The sequence below is a fragment of the Ornithorhynchus anatinus genome, chromosome 1 (genome assembly GCF_004115215.2).
Source record: "Ornithorhynchus anatinus isolate Pmale09 chromosome 1, mOrnAna1.pri.v4, whole genome shotgun sequence".
Classification (NCBI taxonomy): Eukaryota; Metazoa; Chordata; class Mammalia; order Monotremata; family Ornithorhynchidae; genus Ornithorhynchus; species Ornithorhynchus anatinus.
Genome location: NC_041728.1, coordinates 60,484,825 through 60,503,406, shown reverse-complemented (window position 1 = coordinate 60,503,406; position 18,582 = coordinate 60,484,825). Strand labels below are relative to the sequence as shown.

Genomic DNA, 18,582 nt, shown 5'->3' with positions numbered 1-18,582 from the left:
GCCATTGCTTCAGGGTGGCATGAAACAGGGTGGTGTGCGACTCCTGACATACAGGAGGGTCACCATTTAGGGGCACCCTAAGTGAGGGCTTCCGAAGATGGTTGTCACATGTGCAGAATCTTCACCTGTCCTCTAACATTGCAAATTTGTGGCAGCCATATTTGTTCCCTTTTTTAGTCACCCTTCCCTTTGCCTGTCCCTGAAATTAAAATGTCACTATCACAGCATTTGCTTTAAAAAAAATTTTATTTAGGCACAACGAAGTTCGGGTTTGGACTGTCCAGTGGGGTTGGGTTTGGGGGGTGGGAGTGGTAGTGTGGCCCGAGAGGGGAACAAAGAGTTTTGGGGTTTGTGTAAACCCCTCCCCTGACCAACCCCTTCCTACCTCAAATATTATTTTGTGTTTTGGGGTTTCCTTGGTGGGCTGGAGCAGGGGAGCCTGAGCCCAGTTCTGGCCCCTGGCATGGAGCAGGCATGGGGAACATGGTATGGTGGGACAGGAGGGAAGGCTGGAGAAGGACCCGCAGGCTCCCCAGACCTCTGCTGAGTGGGCACTGAGGTGCAGTCAGGGGAACAGTTGGGTGCGGCTCTGGCCCGGTAGGCCCCTGCGGGGATGTTCTGGGACCAAGGCACTAGGAGCCCCCTCCCTGCAAAGCCTCAGTCCAACAATTGGTGCAGGGGGGTAGGGGAAGAGGAAAGAGTTGACTCAAGCACTCTCATGCCTCCCAGGGCCCAGCAGAACTGCCTGGTGCTGCCCAGAAAATGTTCCCTGCCTCGCTGCATGGACAGGGTATTACAACGACATAAGTGGGCGTATACCATGGCAGTTTGTTGGGTTTTTTTGGGGGGGTATGGGGACACCTGGGCTATTGCCTTTCACTGAACATCACCCCAAAGCGGCCACTCCATCCGCCTCCCGCCAGCATGTTCCTTCTGCCTCCCCACATTACTCTGCATCTTCATGGCTCTTTCCTAGGAGGACTTTGCTGCTCCGGACAACCCCGCGACACTTCAGCCTTACTGCCAGAGCTGAATGTCTCCATCCCAGGCACACGTGGCAAGGACGGAGGGGAGAGCCGGGTGGAAAGTAGCACCAACACAGGCTTGGCGGTGGCCAGGCAGCGTGCCGAGGAGCTTGGAGCTGTGATAGTGGTAGAAGAACACGGTGCCGTCGGAGCTTCCTGTCACGAGCAACGTGCCGTCGGGAGAACATTCGCAGCCTACTGCATAGCCTTCCACCTGGAACGTTGGCAAAGAAATGGAGAGAGAGTGGAGGGGAGGGAGGGAAGGTAAACTACCATGCAAGTACTGTGCATGAAGTGGAGTCTTCTGAAAACACCCTTAAAAGCAACTTTATAATAATAATTGTGGTATTAAGTGCTTACTGAGTGCCAGGCATTGTACTGAGCGCTGGGGTAGATACAAATAAATTGGATTGGGTGCAGTCCCTGTCCCACGGGGGGCTCTCAGTCTCAATCTCATTTTACAGATGAGGTGACTGAGGCACAGAGGAAGCGAAATGACTTGACCAAGGTCACGCAGCAGATGGAATCCATTTTTGTCTCTCCTTTCCCCAAGCTAATCTCAAACCGAGAAGCTTCCTATCAACTGGGAGATGAAACAGAAGCGTCTGCAGGCCTGGAGGGGTAATGAAGCCTGCGGGGCCGAGGACACCAACAGCCCCGCCATTCAACAAGGTAGTAGTAAGAGCAATAGTAATGATTTTTATGGAGTCCCCACAGGCTGCAATACACTTTTATTTTTTTCATGGTATTTAATAATTGTGGTATTTGCTAATCACATATTATGTGCCAGGCACTGTACTAAGCACTTGGCTAGATATAAACTAGTCAGGTTGGACATGGTCCATGTACCACATGGGCTCACAGTCTTAATTCTTACTTTACAGATGAGCCCAAGGGAAGTTAAGTGATTTGCCCAAGGTCACCCAGCAGACAGAAGATGGAGCTGGGATTAGAACCCAGGTCATTTGATTCCCAGGCCCGTGCTCTTTCCACTAGGTCATGCTGCTTCTCTGGCTTCTGTTCTAAGGGCTTGGCAAAGTACAACCAAAGCCTGGGCCTGAGATAAGTTCCCTGTGCACAAGGAGCTTCTGTTCTAGTGGGGACGAGAGACTTAAAGGTGTTTACAAATAGGGTAATCAAAGGAAATGAATGACTGTGCCTAAGTGCTGAGGGAGGGCACGGTTAAGTCGGTAAATGCGAGAGGTGGCTGGTGGATTGATGTAATCTGGGATTTTGGAGTTAATCAGGGAAGGTTTGATGGAGGACTTTGTATTTTAGGATGCTTCTGAAGATGGAGAGAGCTGTGGTCTTTTGGACTCAGGGGTGGGAGGGTGAAGGAGTTCAAGGGCAGTAGTAGTAATAATTATAATAATGGTATTTAAGTATTTAATATGTGCTAAGCCCTGTACTAAGCATTGGGGTAGATACAAAATAATCAGGTTAGACGCAGTCCCCATTTCATATAGGGCTCTCAGTCTAAAAAGAGGCAGAACCGGTATTATATCTCCACTTTACAGATGAGGAAACTGAGGGGCAAAGGTAAGTGACTGACCCAAGGTCACCCAGCAGGCAAGCGACAGAGCTGGGATTAGAACTCAGGTCTTTGGCCCCCAGGTCTGTATTCTTTCTACTAGGCCACACTTCTTTTCACGTGAGTCATAATAATAATAATAATGTTGGTATTTGTTAAGCGCTTACTATGTGCCGAGCACTGTTCTAAGCACTGGGGTAGACACAGGGGAATCAGGTTGTCCCATGTGGGGCTCACAGTCTTAATCCCCATTTTACAGATGAGGTAACTGAGGCACCGAGAAGTTAAGTGACTTGCCCATAGTCACACAGCTGACAAGTGGCTGAGCTGGGATTTGAACCCGTGACCTCTGACTCCAAAGCCCGTGCTCTTTCCACTGAGCCACGCTGCTTCTCTAAGAGAAGTCAAGAGAAGTCTAAGAGAGTCATGAGAGAAGTATGTCTAGAAGATTGGTTTGGGAGGTGTGAAGACAGCGGGTTGGCAGGCAGGAATAAGGGGCTGCATCTTTATGGCTCTGTCCTGCCAGGTCTCCCCCGAGACAATGCCACGACAGCCCGATCTTACCACCAAAGCTGAATCTCTCCGCTTCAGTCCCATGTTGCAAGATCAAGGGATCAGAAAAGAGGGCAGATAGACTAAGTGAGAGCTGGATGGTGGAGAGCCTTGAAGCTGATAGAGAGGAGTTTTAGTTTGAGGCCAGGGGAGCCAGTGGAGGGTTTTGAGGAGACAAGAGAAGTGAGTTGAGCATGAGCCAAGTAGCAGCATGGAGCGTAGTTTGGAGGGGGAAGAGGCCAGTGAGGAGGCCAATGATGGAGTCTAGTCATGGCAAGACCACAGCCTGTACCAAAATGGGTGCAGCATTGGTGGTGAGATAGGGACAGATCCAGGAGATGTTGTGGAGGGAGAACTGGCTTATATTAATATCTGTCTCCCTCTGTAGACTGTTAGCTTGTTGTGGGCATGGAATGTGTCAATTTATTGTTATACTGTACTCTCCCAAGAGCTTAGTACAGTGCTTTGCACATAGTAAGTGCTCAATAAATATGATAGAGAAGCAGCATGACTTAGTAGATAGAGCACAGGCCTGGGAGCTAGAAGGACCTGGGTCCTAATCCTGGCTCCATCACTTGTCTGCAGTGTGACCTTGAGCAAGTCATTTAGTTTCTCTGGGCCTCAGTGTCCTCATCTGTAAAATGGGGATTAAGACTGAGCTTCAAGAGGGACAGGGACTGTGTCCATCCTGATTACCTTGTCTCTACCCCAGAGCTTAGAACAGTGCTGGGCCCATAGTAGGCACTTAGCAAGTACCATAATTATTATAGTTCCGATTGAATAAATGAATGAATGAGTGAATTGGCAGGATTTGGCAGTAGACTGTAGGTAGTGAAGAGTTGTGGATGACATCAAGGTTGGACGCATCTGGGACAGGAGGATGCTGGCTTTGCCTACTGAGTTCCATTACTTGTGTTAGTTGAACATTTGCTCTGTGCAGAGCACTGTACCTACCTCTTGGGAGAGTCCAATAAAATTAGCAGACATGATGCCTGCCCTTAAGTAGCTTGCAGTCTAGCAGGGGAAACAGAAGCAACAGAGTTTAAGTATATGTACTCAAGTGCTGGGGGGGGGGGGGGGGGCGGGGGGAGGGTGGTGGTATTGAAGGGGAGGAAAGAGGGTTAGGAGATGAGAGAGTAGTCAGGGTACACCTCCTGGAGAAGATGAGATTTTACCAGGGTTTTGAAGATGGGGAAGGAAGTTCCAGGCAGGGGAGAGAATGTAAGCTAGAGGTCAATAGCCAGCGTGATGAGAAGGAGGCACAGTGAGTAGGTTGGCTTGAGAGGATCAAAGCGTATGAGGAGCAAGAATAAATAGAGTGGAGAGAGCCTGCTACGTGTCTTAAAGCCGGTGGTCAGGAATTTCTGCTTGATGAGAAAAATGAGTTTGAGGAATGGGGAGATGTGCACAAAACAATGTTTTAGAAAAATAATCAGGGTAGCAGAATGAAATATGGACTGGTGAGAGGAGAAAATGTCTGTAGTCAAGTCAGGATATGACAGGTTTTTGGCTCAGCGCAATGGGAGTTCAAATGAATCAACTGTATTTCCTGAGTGCTTGCTATATGCTGAGCATTACACTAAGTTGATTGGGAGAGTAATCAATCAACTGTATCTTTTGATCACTTGCTATGTGCAGAACACTGTATCAAGCGCTTGGGAGAGGACAATACAACAGAATCAGCAGATATGTTCTCTGCCCAAACCGAGCTTACGGTCTAGACGGGGAGATAGACATTAATGTGAATAAATATGTAAAAAGAAATAAGATGAGAGGTTCAGTCTGGGACATGTTGAGCTTGAGGGGTTGTCAGGACATCCCCTTAAAGATGACCTAGAGGTAATGTGAGACTGCAGAAAAAGAAAGCCGCCACGGCTAGAGAAATACATTTTGGGGGGTTATCTGCAGAGAGCTAGTAATTGGAGCTCTGGGGAAGGAGGTGCTCCCCAAGGGAGTGGGTGTAGAGTAAGTGCCCAAAGAGTATAAATTGAAGGGAGAGGGAGTACATGAAATGAGGGCTTAATTGGGGAAGGATTTTAATAAGTCTTCAAAGGTGGGGAAAGTGGGGGTGAAAGGTCAGGCCTGGAGAAGTAGAGGGGGTAGCTGAAGCCACGTGAGTAGATGAGCTCCCCTTCAAAGTCGGGGGGGTGGCGGCAGCAAGGAGAATAAGGGACCCAGAACAGAGCTTGAAATCAGGGGCTGTGAGGAGGAAGAGGAGAGAGTGAATTAGACTGAGAAGGAGAAGTGAGAGAGGTGGAAAGAAAATCGGGTTAACAACAGGGCCTTGTCTACCAAACTGAGGACTGACAGGGTCTCAGAGAGGAGAAAGTGAGCTGCAGTGTCAAAGGTGGCCAAAGACCTAAAGGATTAGGACAGAGTAAAGCCCTTTGGATGTAGCTAGAAGGAGGTCACTTTAGTGCAGTTCAGGCAGAAAGAAGGGGTCCAATGGACCCCCTGATTAAAGCAGGTCAAAAAGAGTTGGGGGAAAGGTGCTTGGGTGTTCAGCCCATTTTAAGAGATTGGAAAGGACAGAGAGCAGGGAGATGGGGCGATAGCTGGAGGGGGGCCTGGGGTCGAAAGAGGGCTTTTCTAGTATGGAGGAGACTTGAGTGTGCAACAAGTCATGGTGCCCTAGTGGACTTAGGAGTCAGAGGACCTGGGTTCTAATTCTGGCTCTGCCATTTGTCTGCTCTGTGACTTTGAGTAAGCTATTTCACTTCTCTTGCTTCAGTTTCCTCATCTGTAAAATGGGGGCTCAATACCTGTCCTCTCTCCTGCTTAGATTGTGAATGAGCCCCATGTGGGATAGGGTCTGACTTGATTATCTTGTATCAACCCCAGCACTTAGTACAGTGCTTGACACAAAGTGAGCACTTAAATATGATGATGATGATAAGAAAGGGAGGAGAGTGGAAGAAGGACAAAGTGAAATCCATCTGAAACCTTTTCGCCAGATGGCGCATGAGGAAAACAATACCTTGTGGCCTTCATAGCGTTTCTTTTTGTTGATGCGGTACGGTCTCTGAGTTGAAAACAATGCCATATAATTCCCGTTTGTCTGAGCGATAAAGAATGCCTCCTTTGGGTGCAGAGTGAGACTCGGGCAGGTAAACCTCTCCTAAAACATAATTTAGGGTACAAAAAGGGGGAATTACATTGTTTTGTCAGGCCATGCTAAAGAAGCTCTGGTGTGTATGAACATTTCAGACTTCCAGTGGTAACTTCATACACCAATATAAACCACTGAATGAGCAACATCTTAGAAAAGACCAGGCAGGGGTCTAGATTTCTACAGATAGGGGAAGGGCCAGGGGATGACTTTTTCCAGTGGGACTATTGCCAAAACAGGTTTCTCTTCTCCCTTTTCACTCCTCAGTGTGACCTAGTGGAAAGAATACAGGCCTGGGAGTACAGCGTTAAGTCTTAAGTACAGTCTTAAGCATTAAGTACAGTGTTCTGCACCCCCAGTAAGCACTAAGCCCTCAAATACCACAGAGGGAGTTGAGAGGACTTGGGTTCTAATCCCAGCTCTGCTGCCTGCTTGCTGTTTGACCTTGGGCAAGTCCTTAACTTCTCTGGGCCCCAGGTATATTCTCACCTGTAAAATGGGAATGAAATACCTGCCCTCCCTCCCCCTTAAACTCTGAAACTTATGTAGGACAGGGCTGTATCTAACTTGATTATCTTGTTTCTTCCTAGCACTTAGTACAGTGTTTGGTGTATAGTAAGTCCTTAAGCATTAACATTGTTATTGTAATCATCAGGTCTCCTCTCAACTTTCATCTCTCTGGACTGAACAGTCTGTCCTAAAGAACCCAAACCTTTTCTATTTCTCCACAGAAGATCTACTCTTTGAAGACACTTTCCAATTAAGCTAAAATAGCAGTAAATATTTGTGTTTATCGAGTGCCCACTTGGTGCAAGTGCACTGTACTAAATGCTTGGGAAGTACAAAACAGTGTCACAGTCCCTGCCCATGCAAAGCTATCACTTTTACCAGAAGGAGCATTATTAGAGGTTATAAGTCTTACACATTGTGCCTTAAAGAGGGAATCTGAGGGAAAACTCGCAAACTACTTTTTTATGGCATTTGTTAAGCACTTAGTATATGTGGCACATATACTATATGTTCCAGGCACTGTACTAACCACTGGAATGGATAAAGTTAATGAGGCTGGACACAGACCGTGACCACCTAGGACTCACAGTCTTAACCCCAATTTTACAGATGAGGTAACTGAGGCACAGGGAAGCAAAGTGACTTGCCCAAGGTCAAAGAACAGACAAGTGGCAGAGCTGGGATTAGAACTAAGGTCCTTCTGCTTCCAGACCCAGGCTCTATCCACTAGGCCATGCTGCTTCTCTTCTTTACATCTTAAAGGGAGCGATCTAAGACGGTACGCCTGCTTGTGGATCAGTCCCTCAGTGGTATTTATTGAGGGCTTACTGGGTGCAGAACACTGTACTTAATGCTTAAGACTGTACTTATGACTTAACGCTGTACTCCCAGGCCTGTGTTCTTTCCACTAGGCCACACTGAGGAGTGGAAAGGGAGAAAAGAAGCCTATTTCGGTCTCTGCATTTCCACCAGGCTGCTCCCATCTCTAAACCTTGGGATCCCAGCACAGAAAAGCATCATGGTTCAGGGTAGGCTCTTTTAAGGGTCCCATCTGAAAAACCCTAAACACATAGCCTGCTTTGGTGTAGCGCCATAAAAAAAAAAGCTGATTGGATTTTTCTGTGTTGTAAAAGTTATAACAACTTAGAGCAGGCTAAACTAAGCTCCTTGTGGGCAGAGATCATTTCTACCAACTCCAATGTATTGCGCTTTCCTAAGCACTTAGTGCTCAACAAATTTGACTGATTGACATGCTGGGTCCAACCCAATCAATGATATTTATTGAACACTTACTGTGGGCAGAGCACTGTACGAAGCACTGGGAGAGCATAATACGACAGAGTTGGCAGAAACGTTCCCTGCCCACAAGGAGCTTGTAGTCTAGATGGGGAGACAGACATTAAAATACATTCCGAATATGGACATATGTGCTTGGAGGAGGGGGGCTGAGGGTGGGGTGAATATCAATTAAAGGGGCCAGATTCAAAGACAAAGACGATGCAAAAAAGCTCATCTCCTTTCATGGCTTCAACTACCACCTCTATGTATATAATAATGATAAAAATAATAATTGTGGTATTTAAGTGCTTACTATGTGCCAGGTTGGATATGGTCCCTGTTTCAATTTTACAAATGAGGTAACTAAGGCACAGGTAAATGAAGTGACTTTCCCATGGCCACACAGCAGACAAGTGGCAGAGCTGGGATTAGCGCCCAGGTCCTTCTGACTCCTAAACCCATGCTCTATCCCCTAAGCCACACTGCTTCTCTGATTTCTAAATCTATCTCATTAATCCCAAACTCCTTCCCTCTTTTCAATCTTCCATCTCTTCATGGCTGTCCTGCCAGCACCTCAAACTCAACGTGTCCAAAATTGAACTCATCAAATCCTCTCCTCCTACCTTTCCCATCATCACTGACAGCACCACCATCCTCCCCATCTCTTAGGCCCAAAACTTTGGCATGATCCTTGACTCCTCTCTAAGTCAATCAGTGGTATTTTATTGAGTTCTTACCATCTGCAGAGCACTGTACTAATGGTTGGGAAAGTACACTAGAACGGAGTTGGTAGAAGCAACCCCTGCCTATAGGAAGCTACCAGACTACAGTCTCTATATAGCCTCCAATCCCTGCTGGTTCTTTAAATAGATACCACTGTTGAGTGATTGAGTAATCCCGGACCCACCAATTGCCTGCTTTGTGCCTATGCATGGGTAAGTAACCTTGCGGTGCCTACATTTTCTCCATCTGTTAAATGGGGATCAAATTCCTACTCTCCCTCTTAGGCTCTGAGCCTCAGATGTGACAGGGGCTGGGTGTGAACTGATTATTTGGTATCTCTTCCTGTGTTTATTAGAGTGCTTGGACCAGAGCAAGCAGCTGAGAAGCAGTGTGACAGAGCTGGTTTTAGAGCTCTGGGATTAAAGCTGGAAAAAGCATGAGCGTCAGAGACAGAGCACCTAGATTCCAATTCCAGGTCTGAAACTTGCCTGCTGTGTCACCTTGGGAAAGTCACTTAACATCTCTGAACCTCAGCTTCCTCATCTGTAAAACAGGGAGTTAATCTTTCCTATTAAGACTCGAGCCCCACATAACAACAACAATAATAATAATAATAACTGTGGTGTTTGGGAAGCACTTACTATGTCTCAGGCACTGTATTACATGCTGGGATACATACAAGATAATTGGGTTGGGGACAGTCCCTGTCTCACATAGGGCTCAAAATTTTAATCCCTGTTTTCCAGATAAGGTAACTGATGTGCAGGGAAATTAAGGGACTTGTCCAAGGTCACACAGTTGACAAGGAGCTGGGATTAGAATCCACAGGGACTGCATTCAGCATCTGCATTCAATGTTCGTTCTCTGTCTCCTTCGCAGGCTCCTCTTCTGCCTTCTACCCCCTGAGGGGGCGTCCCTCAGAGTTCAGTTCTGGGTCCCCATCAAGTCTTCTATCTTCTCCCACTCCCTTGGAGAACTCATTTGCTCCCATGGCTTCAACTACTACCTCTATGCAGATGACACACAAATCTACATCTCCTGACCTGATCTCTCTCCTGCTCTCCAGTCTCACATTTCCTCCTGCCTTCAAGACATCTCTACCTGGATGTTCAGCCATCACCTCAAGCTTAACATGTCCAAAACAGAGTTCCTTATCTTCCCACCCAAAACCTGTCCTCCCTTTGACTTTCCCATTACTGTAGATGGCACCATCATCATTCCTGTCTCTCAAGCCCGGATCCTTGGTGTTATCCTTGACTCCTCTCTCTCATTCAACCCACATATTCAATCCGTCACTTAATCCTGTTGGTCCCACCTTCACAACATAGCTAAAATCCACCCTCTCCTCTCCATCCAAACTGCTGTCACATTAATACGATCAGTCATCCTATCCCACCTGGATTATTGCATCAGCCTCCTTGCTGACCTTCCAGCCTCCTGTCTATACTTCACTTTGCTGCTCAGATCATTTTTCTACAAAAACGTTCACAACCTGTCACCCACCTCCACAAAAAACTGTAGTGGGTGCCCATCCACCTCTACATCAAACAAAAACTCCTCACCATTGGCTTTAAAGGACTCCACCACCTTGTCCTGTGCTACAACCCAGCCCGCACCCTTCGGTCCTCTAGTGCTAACCTTCTCACTGTACCTCAATCTCGCCTATCTCACCACCGACCCCTAGCCCATGTCCTGCCTGGAACTTCCTCCCTTCTCTAATCCGACAACCACTCTACCCCACTTGAAAGCCTATTGAAGGCACATCTCCATAAGCCTTTCCAGACTAAGCCCCCTACTTTCCTCACCTCCCACTTCCTTCTGTGTCACCCAGACTTGCTCCCTTTGCTCTTCCTCCCTCCCAACCCCACAGCACTTATATACATATGTGTAATTTATTAATTTGTACTGATGTCTGTCTCCCCACCTCTGTAAGCTGTAAACTCATGGTGGGCAAGGAATGTGTCTGTTTACTGTTGTATTGTACTCTCCCAAGCGCTCTATACACACTAAGTGCTCAATAAATACAATTGAATGAATGTGATTTTCCTGAATCTACCCCAGCACTCGCCACAGTGCTTTAAGCACAGTGCTTAACAAATACCACCATTACTACATTCCAGAAGGAGTGCTTAGGAAAACAAAAATGTCTCACATCTTTAACATACACATATTCCAACGGGAGATGGAAGAGTGGTCATCTTACGTGATAAATCTGATTGGAGATTTTGGCTGCACTGCAGAAATCCCACGCAATGATGGTGCGGTCGGCTGAGTCCCGGCTCACCGAATCCGTGCTGCTCAGAAACTCATTCCCATCCCGGAGGAAGAGGATGTCCAGGGTTTGCTGGGCGGCTGCTTTGTAGACTCTGACCACCTACCAGACGAGAGAACTCGGCGTGAACGATATGTACCTTAAACGCGAGCGGGACGGTTAGACACGACAGGTCTCCTGACACTGAAGATAGTCTGCTTCTGGATGGGAGCCACCACCCTTGTCCAAATGAAATTCCATCTACTGCATTCCTGGTTTTGGGGGGATTTTAAAGGTGGCTAGCATGGTGCTGTTTAAAAAGGAGGTGCAGATGTATTATAAATTGCATAAATTACATTAATACCATCTACCACTTTTCACTTAAAAATAAAAAAAACAGTAGGAAAGTACACTTTTATTCCCTACTGCCCTGGTAATAAAGTGTACATTTCTGTAATTTGGAGCATAAATTACACAAAATTTATAGGTTAAGCAGGAAAGCAAATACCCACTAGGAAAACCTGGGAACAAATGTGGAGATCATCAACCACCACAGACAATATTTTTCGTAAAATATTTGGTTATCCCACACAGTCAGGGAAAGGGAGGAGCCAGTCATCTAACAGCCAGCTAGGGCTGTCTAGTGGGGGACTCTGCAGTGTCATTCAGAGCATTTGAATGGAATCCCTCCGGAAGCCCTAAAACAGTCTGCAAGGAGCCAAATTTCACTGAACCCTGTCCAGATTGTCAGTGTTCCAGATAGACTGTTTGCTGATCAGGGCAGAGGCACCCTCCCTCCTGAAGTTGTTCGTGGGGGAAAAGAGCTGCTTCCTAATCACCTCAGCAAGACAGCCAACTGGAGTACCTTCAGTTTGCAGCCAAGGAACAGACAACAGCAGAGTGGTGCAGTAGCTAGAGCCCAGGCCTGGGAGTGAGAAAGTCATGGGTTCTAATCCCAATCCCACCACTTGTCAGCTGTGTGACCTTGGTTAAGTTACTTCACTTCTCTGTGCCTCAGTTACCTCATCTGTAAAATGGAAAATGAGACTGTGAGCCCCATGTAGGACAGGCCCTGGGTCCAATCTGATCCACCCCAGCGCTTAATATAGTGCCTGGCATATAGTAAGTGCTTAACAAATGCCACAATTATTATTATTAACCCACATAGTATACATTCCTTACTCCACCGTTTATCTGCTGTGTGACCATGGGCAGGTCACTTGACTTATTCTGCCTCAGTTCCTTCATCTAAAAATGGGGATTCAATGCCTGGTCTCCTTCCTACTGAGACTGAGAACCCCATGTGAGATCTGATGATATTGTATGTACCGCAGTGCTTGGCACATAGTAAAGTGATTAACAAATCCCACAATTATTACAAACTCAGTAGGGCCAGACTGCCTCTGTATGGGACCGCTCCACAGTGCTGGCTGACCTGTGCTAGATGGCAAATCTTTCACTGTACTGGATGCCTACTGGCTGTACCTCTCATTTCCTTACACACCAGAACCAGGTCAGAACCAGAAGTAAAGCATGGGGACACTGTCCTCAATCAATCAATGATATTTACTAAGCGCTTACTGTGTGCAGAGCACTGTACTAAGTGCTTGGGAGAGTCCAATAGAACAAATGCCTTAATTATTATTAAAAGAATTGGTAGACATGTTCCCTGCCCACACCGAGTTTACAATCTAGAGGACTGCCTTGAATGGGACTATAAAATTCACTCAAGCTTAAAAAAAATCCACTCAACCTGTTTTTCTCCCAAGCGCTTAGTACATTGCTTCACACACAGTAAGATTAAGACTGTGAGACCCCACGTGGGATAACCTGATTACCTTATATCTACCACAGCACTTAGAATAATGCTTGGCACATAGTAAGTGCTTAACAAATACCATTACTATTATTATTATTAAGCACTCAATAAATATGATTAAATAAATGAATGAATGCTGTTTCCTGACTGAACAGGCCATATGCCAGACCACAATCTCCATATGCCAGACCACAATCTTCTTGAGACCACACTCCTGAACTGACTAGAGGCCTACCACTACAGATGTCCCCTTCACTCCTTGTCTCGGAAAATCCCACCTTCTCACTGGGCTTGCCGGTTCCTCCCTGAAAAACCACCTCCCTCCCCTCCATTCACTCCCACCCCCACTCCCCGAGCCTTTACTGAAGCTAGGTGTGGGCAGGGTTTGGGGTTACTTACCTTCATAAATTTGTAGAAAGGTTCCAGCACAGTGACAAAGGAGGCTCAAAGGTTTAAAAACCTGTCCCCCATGGGGCTCACAGTCTCAATCCCCATTTTACAGATGAGGGAACTGAGGCACACAGAAGTGAAGTGATTTTCCCAAGGTCACACAGCAGACAAGTGGCAGAGCCAGGATTAGAACCTATGACTTTCTGACTCCCTCACCGTAAGCCCCATTCCACCAGGAGAAGCCTAGACTCTGATGAGTCCTGGCCTGAATAGGAATGGGATTATGCAAAAACAAAGCATGGCATAGTGGAAAGAGTATGGACCTGCAAGTCAGAGGACCTGGGTTTGAATCCCAGCTCTGCCACTTGTCTGCTCTGTAAACACAGGCAAGTCATTTCACTTCTTGCAATCTCAGTTTCCTCAACCCAGCACTTAAAACGGTGCTTGGCACATAGTAAGCGCTTAACAATACCATCATTATTATTATAATGGGGATTAAATCCTATTCTCTCCCACCTACACTGTGAGCCCCATGCCAGACAGGGACTGTGTCCAACCTAACTTCCCGTTCTAGCACAGTGCTTAGAACAGTGCTTGACCCATAGCAAGTGCTCAACAGACACCATAACAAAAACTATAATAATGCAAGACCTTCCTGACTGGAGCAGATGTTAGCTGGCTGGGATGGGTTTCTGGGCAAAGATGTTATATTATGTATTTCATATATGTTGTTATAATGTTTTCTCCCAAGCACTCAGTACAGTGCGGTAAGTGCTCAATAAATATGATGATTGAATGAAAGGATGTGGAACTGCTGGCTTCTTTAAGAGCAATGGAGGTGACTATCTTGCTGTAGAGTGCCAGGAGAGGGAGCACAGATGGAAGTCCCTTCACGCCATATTATTCTATGACCCTCCAATGATACCTGAGAGGCGAACACAAGACCTCCTTCCGGGGCTGAAACTGCCACTAATTAGGATCAAAAGGTCCATGGGAATAAAAAAAAGCAATTCCTTGTTTCACAGTAGATCCATGGGAGACAAACTCCAAACCAGGCAGAGGGCCAAAGGGTTCATTTGCTTTGTTCTCTCGAGATAAAAACGTCTGACAGTGGCGCCTGACAACCAGCTATTACATAACCCGTTCCATTGGTTAATTTAATTTGGCTATTAAAAACCTTCCTGACAATAAGAGCCTTGGCCACACTCTGGTGCTTACGGCAAACGTGTCCAGAGGGTCCTGACAGAGAGTGGATGAGACTGAGTGGCGGAGGCCGAGGAAACAGAAACTCGGAACTGAGGGAGCAGGCAGGGTGGGGGTGAGTGGGCCCAGCTTGGCTAATCGGGTGGGAATCAATTGTCATAAGCTTCTGTGTAGAAAACCCAACCCAAGCTGGGTCAGGAATGTGATCTTTGGTCAGTTCCCTGAGGCTTGTGCCCCTTTCCTTGTCCTTCTTCCACCAGTGGCCCAGGCTGAAGCTGTTCCAGGAGACCCTCCTCTGCCCAGTCACTGCCACAAGAAGTGAAACTTCACAACCATCAGAAAGGACCAGTGGCCAGATGTCACGGTCCCTCCACTCTGGACTGAGCTGAAACCTAGGGTCTTAAGGTAATAGAAAATTAAAATAATAATTGTGGTATTTGTTAAGTGCCAGGCATTGTACTAAGCGCTGGGGAGGATAAGAGCAAATTGGGTTGAAGACAGTCACTGTCTCGCCCATTTTCAATTAAGGTAACAAACACAGAGAAGTGGATTGACTTGCCTAAGGCCACACAGCAGAAAAGTGTCAGAGCTGAGATTAGAACCCATGACTTTCTGACTCATAGGCCCATGCTGTCTACTATGCTATGCTGCTCATCCTGTCCCCCAGTCGCCCCATGCCAGACTTTTTTCCCCCTTCACCAACCCACGCCACCCTTCCCCAGCATCATACCCCAACAGTTCACGTCCATTCAACACCACCCTCATCTCCCATCGCTCCCACATCCCCAGCCTACCGTAGCCCATTGGACTGCCGCTCCAGCACTGGCAATCTCCCCCTCATCCTTGATCTGCTCCTGACCCAGTCACCGCTCCTCCTCACCCTCACTGAAACTTGTCTCACTCTTTCCCTGGCACTTTCTCCCACTCCCCATTCTGGGAAAGACAGAGGAGTTGGGTGGCTTCCTTGCTTCCTGACCCACAATGCTGCTGTCGCACCAGCCCACCCCCTCCACCTTTTCTACCTTTGAAGTAAGTGTCATCCTCCTCCACCATCCCCTCCAATTAATAGTCACCACCAGCTACCATCCCACAGGCCCCGCCTGCCATTTTCTGACCTATCTTGATGCTTTTCTCACCTTCTCTACCAGGTCCCTGCGCTGATCCTTGGGGACTTGGGGATCCATGTGGACCATACTCCTGCCCTTCCCACCGCCCACGTCTTCTCTCTCCAACTCTGCTGATATTCTTCTCCACTCCCCCTCACCCGCTCACCAACTTGGACACACGCTGGATCTCATCATCTCTAGTCACTGGTACAAATATCTAACCTCATCAACTTTGAAATCCCATTCTCTACTACCTTTCTCTCCCTCAAAACCCCATGTTTCTTCGCTGCAAAACTGTCCTTTCCCCACAGAGAAGCCCATTTGTCTCATGACCCTCTCCAATTACCCCAGCTCATCATACCCCCTTGAACTTTCTACCCGACCATCACTCTTGGTGCCCAAACCCATACCCATAACTCTACACTGGCTCACTGTGGGCGGAGAATGTGTCCATTTAGTGTTATATGGTGATCATCTTATATGGTGCTCTTCCAAGTGCTTAGTACAGTGCTCTGCACACAGTAAGTGCTCAATAAATACAACTGACTGACTGATTCCGTGAACCCGGTATCACCAATCAACGGTCCCAATCCTCCTCCAAGTATTTACTTCTTCAGCTCATGTGTTCATACTGCAGAGTGCCGCTGAAGGGAATCCAGACACTGGGCTAACCTCATCCAGCTCTCCGGCTACACCTCTGCCATCTCCTCTACCCAGCAATGTTACTTACTGACTCCAATGGCCACCGCCCACACTAACTATTCCTGACTTTTAACTCCCTCCTCAAGCCCCCAACACCCTTGCCTCTCCCATCCCATCACTGAAGACTTGATCAACTACTTGGACAAAATTAAAAACCATCAGGCGTGAATTTCCAACAATCTGCCACCCCCCTCTCCTACTTCCTCTTGCCCCTCTCCCCGCCCCTGCAATTCATTCTCTCATCCTTTCTGGCCACCTTTCAAGAGGAGATCGCCCACCAGCTCTGGAGATCTACCCCCATGCCTATGCCTCTGACCCTCATCTCATCACTCCTTATAAAAACACTTGTGCCCTGCCCTCTTTCTTCCCTGACCCCCATTTTCAAATGTTCATACTCCAACGGTTCCTTCCTCTCTGTTTTCCAACATGCTCATGTGCCTCCTACATTAAAAAAACCTCTCTCAACCCCACGGCACCATTCAGCTTGCATGCCATTACTCTGCTATTATGTCTGCCCAAACTCCTTGGATGGGTTGTTTATGCCTGTTGCTTCCACTTAATAATAATAATAATGACAATAATAATTAGAATGGCATTTGTTAAGCACTTACTATGCCAGGCTTTAACCAAGAAATGTGTGTGCCCACTCACTTGCTCTTCTGTCTCTCCCCAAATCTCTCTCACAGTCTCTCTGCTGGAGTGTCTCTTTAGGTCTCTCTCCCAGAGTGCTTCTCTCTCCCAGATTGTGTGTTTGCCTGTATGTCTGTCTCTCTCGCCCTCTTTTCTTTCCTCCTTTCTTCCCCCCCACTCTTTTCTGTTCAATTTGTATGATTGGCTCTTTGCACACCAACTGCTCAAAGATTTCCTTTTGTTCGGTTCTTCTGCATGAAAAGGCTGCAGACTCTTGAACAAGTGCATGACATAACAACGGATTCCCAGGTGGCAACTGGGAGACAGCCAGTTTTCCTCAAGTATAGACATTAGGTAGAGGTCATGATTCCCGGAGACATTTTTGAAAAGAATGGGCAGCTCTGCAAACAGCAAACCTAGCAAAAATGACAAAGGAAGGTCTTTATGGACGGCCACCACCATGGAACTGTCAATCACACACAGGTCATTTCACCCACAGCCGGGCACATGGATAATATCGCCGCAGTTTTCAATTGGAAAGGTGCTCTTTCTTTGTCCCCCATAGCATTTCGCACTTCAACCTCATGACACTCCATTGCACTCTAAATAGGCAGGGGTCATTCTCCCCCATTTTATAGATGAAGAAACTGAAGCCCTGAAAGGTAGAGTGATTTACCTGAGGCCCTCAGCAGGCCAACAGGCCCGGTTGGGACAAAACACCAGTTTCCTAGTGCTCAGTCCCTGGTCTTTTCATTAGAGCTGAGCAGTACAACCCTCCTGTCCTGAAAGCCTCTTCTCCCACAGTCTTTCCTCCCTTCTCCCCCTCCCTCTCTACTCCCTTGCATATACTGAAAACTGCATCATTTTCAAGAGGGGAAGCAGTTTGGCCTAGTGGATAGAGTACAGGCCCGGGAGTCAGAAGGTCCGAGCTTTTAATCCCAGCTCTGTCTCTTGTCTGCTGTGTGACCTTGTACTTAACTTCTCTGTGCTTCAGTTACATCATCTATAAAATGGGGAATAAGACTGAGTCCCATGTGAGACATGGACTGTGTCCAACCTGATTGTCTTGTATCTACCCCAAAGCTTAGAACAGCGCCTGGCATATAGTAAGCGCTTAACAAATGCCATAAAAAGTACTGTACTACTGGTTTTAAAAGTAATAAAAAATGTTCTACTTGATAAAGCTGCGTGCAAAACATTGGAAAGAATTCAAATGGCTCAGAGCATCTCCCAGCAGATAGAATCTATGCACGCCCACAGATATGCAAGTTTGTAGGGTTTTGTTCATCCCTTTCCAAATATACCAGATGGGTACCATCACCCAGACGGGACAAGGAGCTAGAATTGGGTTCTGGAAAGCTTCGGGTCAGCTTGTGCTGCCCAAAATTCCAGAGAAGGTCCACTTTCAGATAAGAAAACTCCACTTGGTCTGTTTTCCCTGAAGCCTGACAAACTGAGGGAAATGGGCCCACCTGGGCCCTTTAAAGAGAGTGGCTAAGAAATAAATAACATTACATCTCCAGGCTTATGGGCTTATAAATCTGTCCCCCCTAAAAACTCCCAATCTACATTTAAAGGCACAATCTTCCTCCCCTTTAGACCTCCACAGGAACCCAAAAATGAAATTATTTATTCCTTAAAGGATGGATGGTGTGACTGGTCAGACCTTGGCCAGGCTATAGCAAACTTAGCACCTTCCGACTGGTGGGACCATGGCCAGGCTAGCAAGCTTAGCTTGCTAATGCCAGAGGGG

At 47.1% G+C, this 18,582-nt stretch overlaps 1 protein-coding gene across 2 annotated transcripts in view; it reads right to left on the bottom strand.

Moving 5' to 3' along the window:
• Window positions 1–227: 227 nt before the first annotated feature.
• Window positions 228–18,582, bottom strand: part of WDR25 (WD repeat domain 25) — a 137,793-nt gene continuing 119,438 nt past the window's right edge. For both annotated transcript variants that reach the window (XM_029064230.2, XM_029064229.2), the window contains exons 5-7: window positions 10,932–11,102; window positions 6,086–6,226; window positions 228–1,239 (exon numbers count right to left, since the gene is read on the bottom strand). In XM_029064230.2, the coding sequence (XP_028920063.1) occupies window positions 1,018–1,239; window positions 6,086–6,226; window positions 10,932–11,102 (534 nt within the window). In that variant the 3' untranslated portion in view covers window positions 228–1,017. The remainder of the gene's footprint in view (window positions 1,240–6,085; window positions 6,227–10,931; window positions 11,103–18,582) is intronic.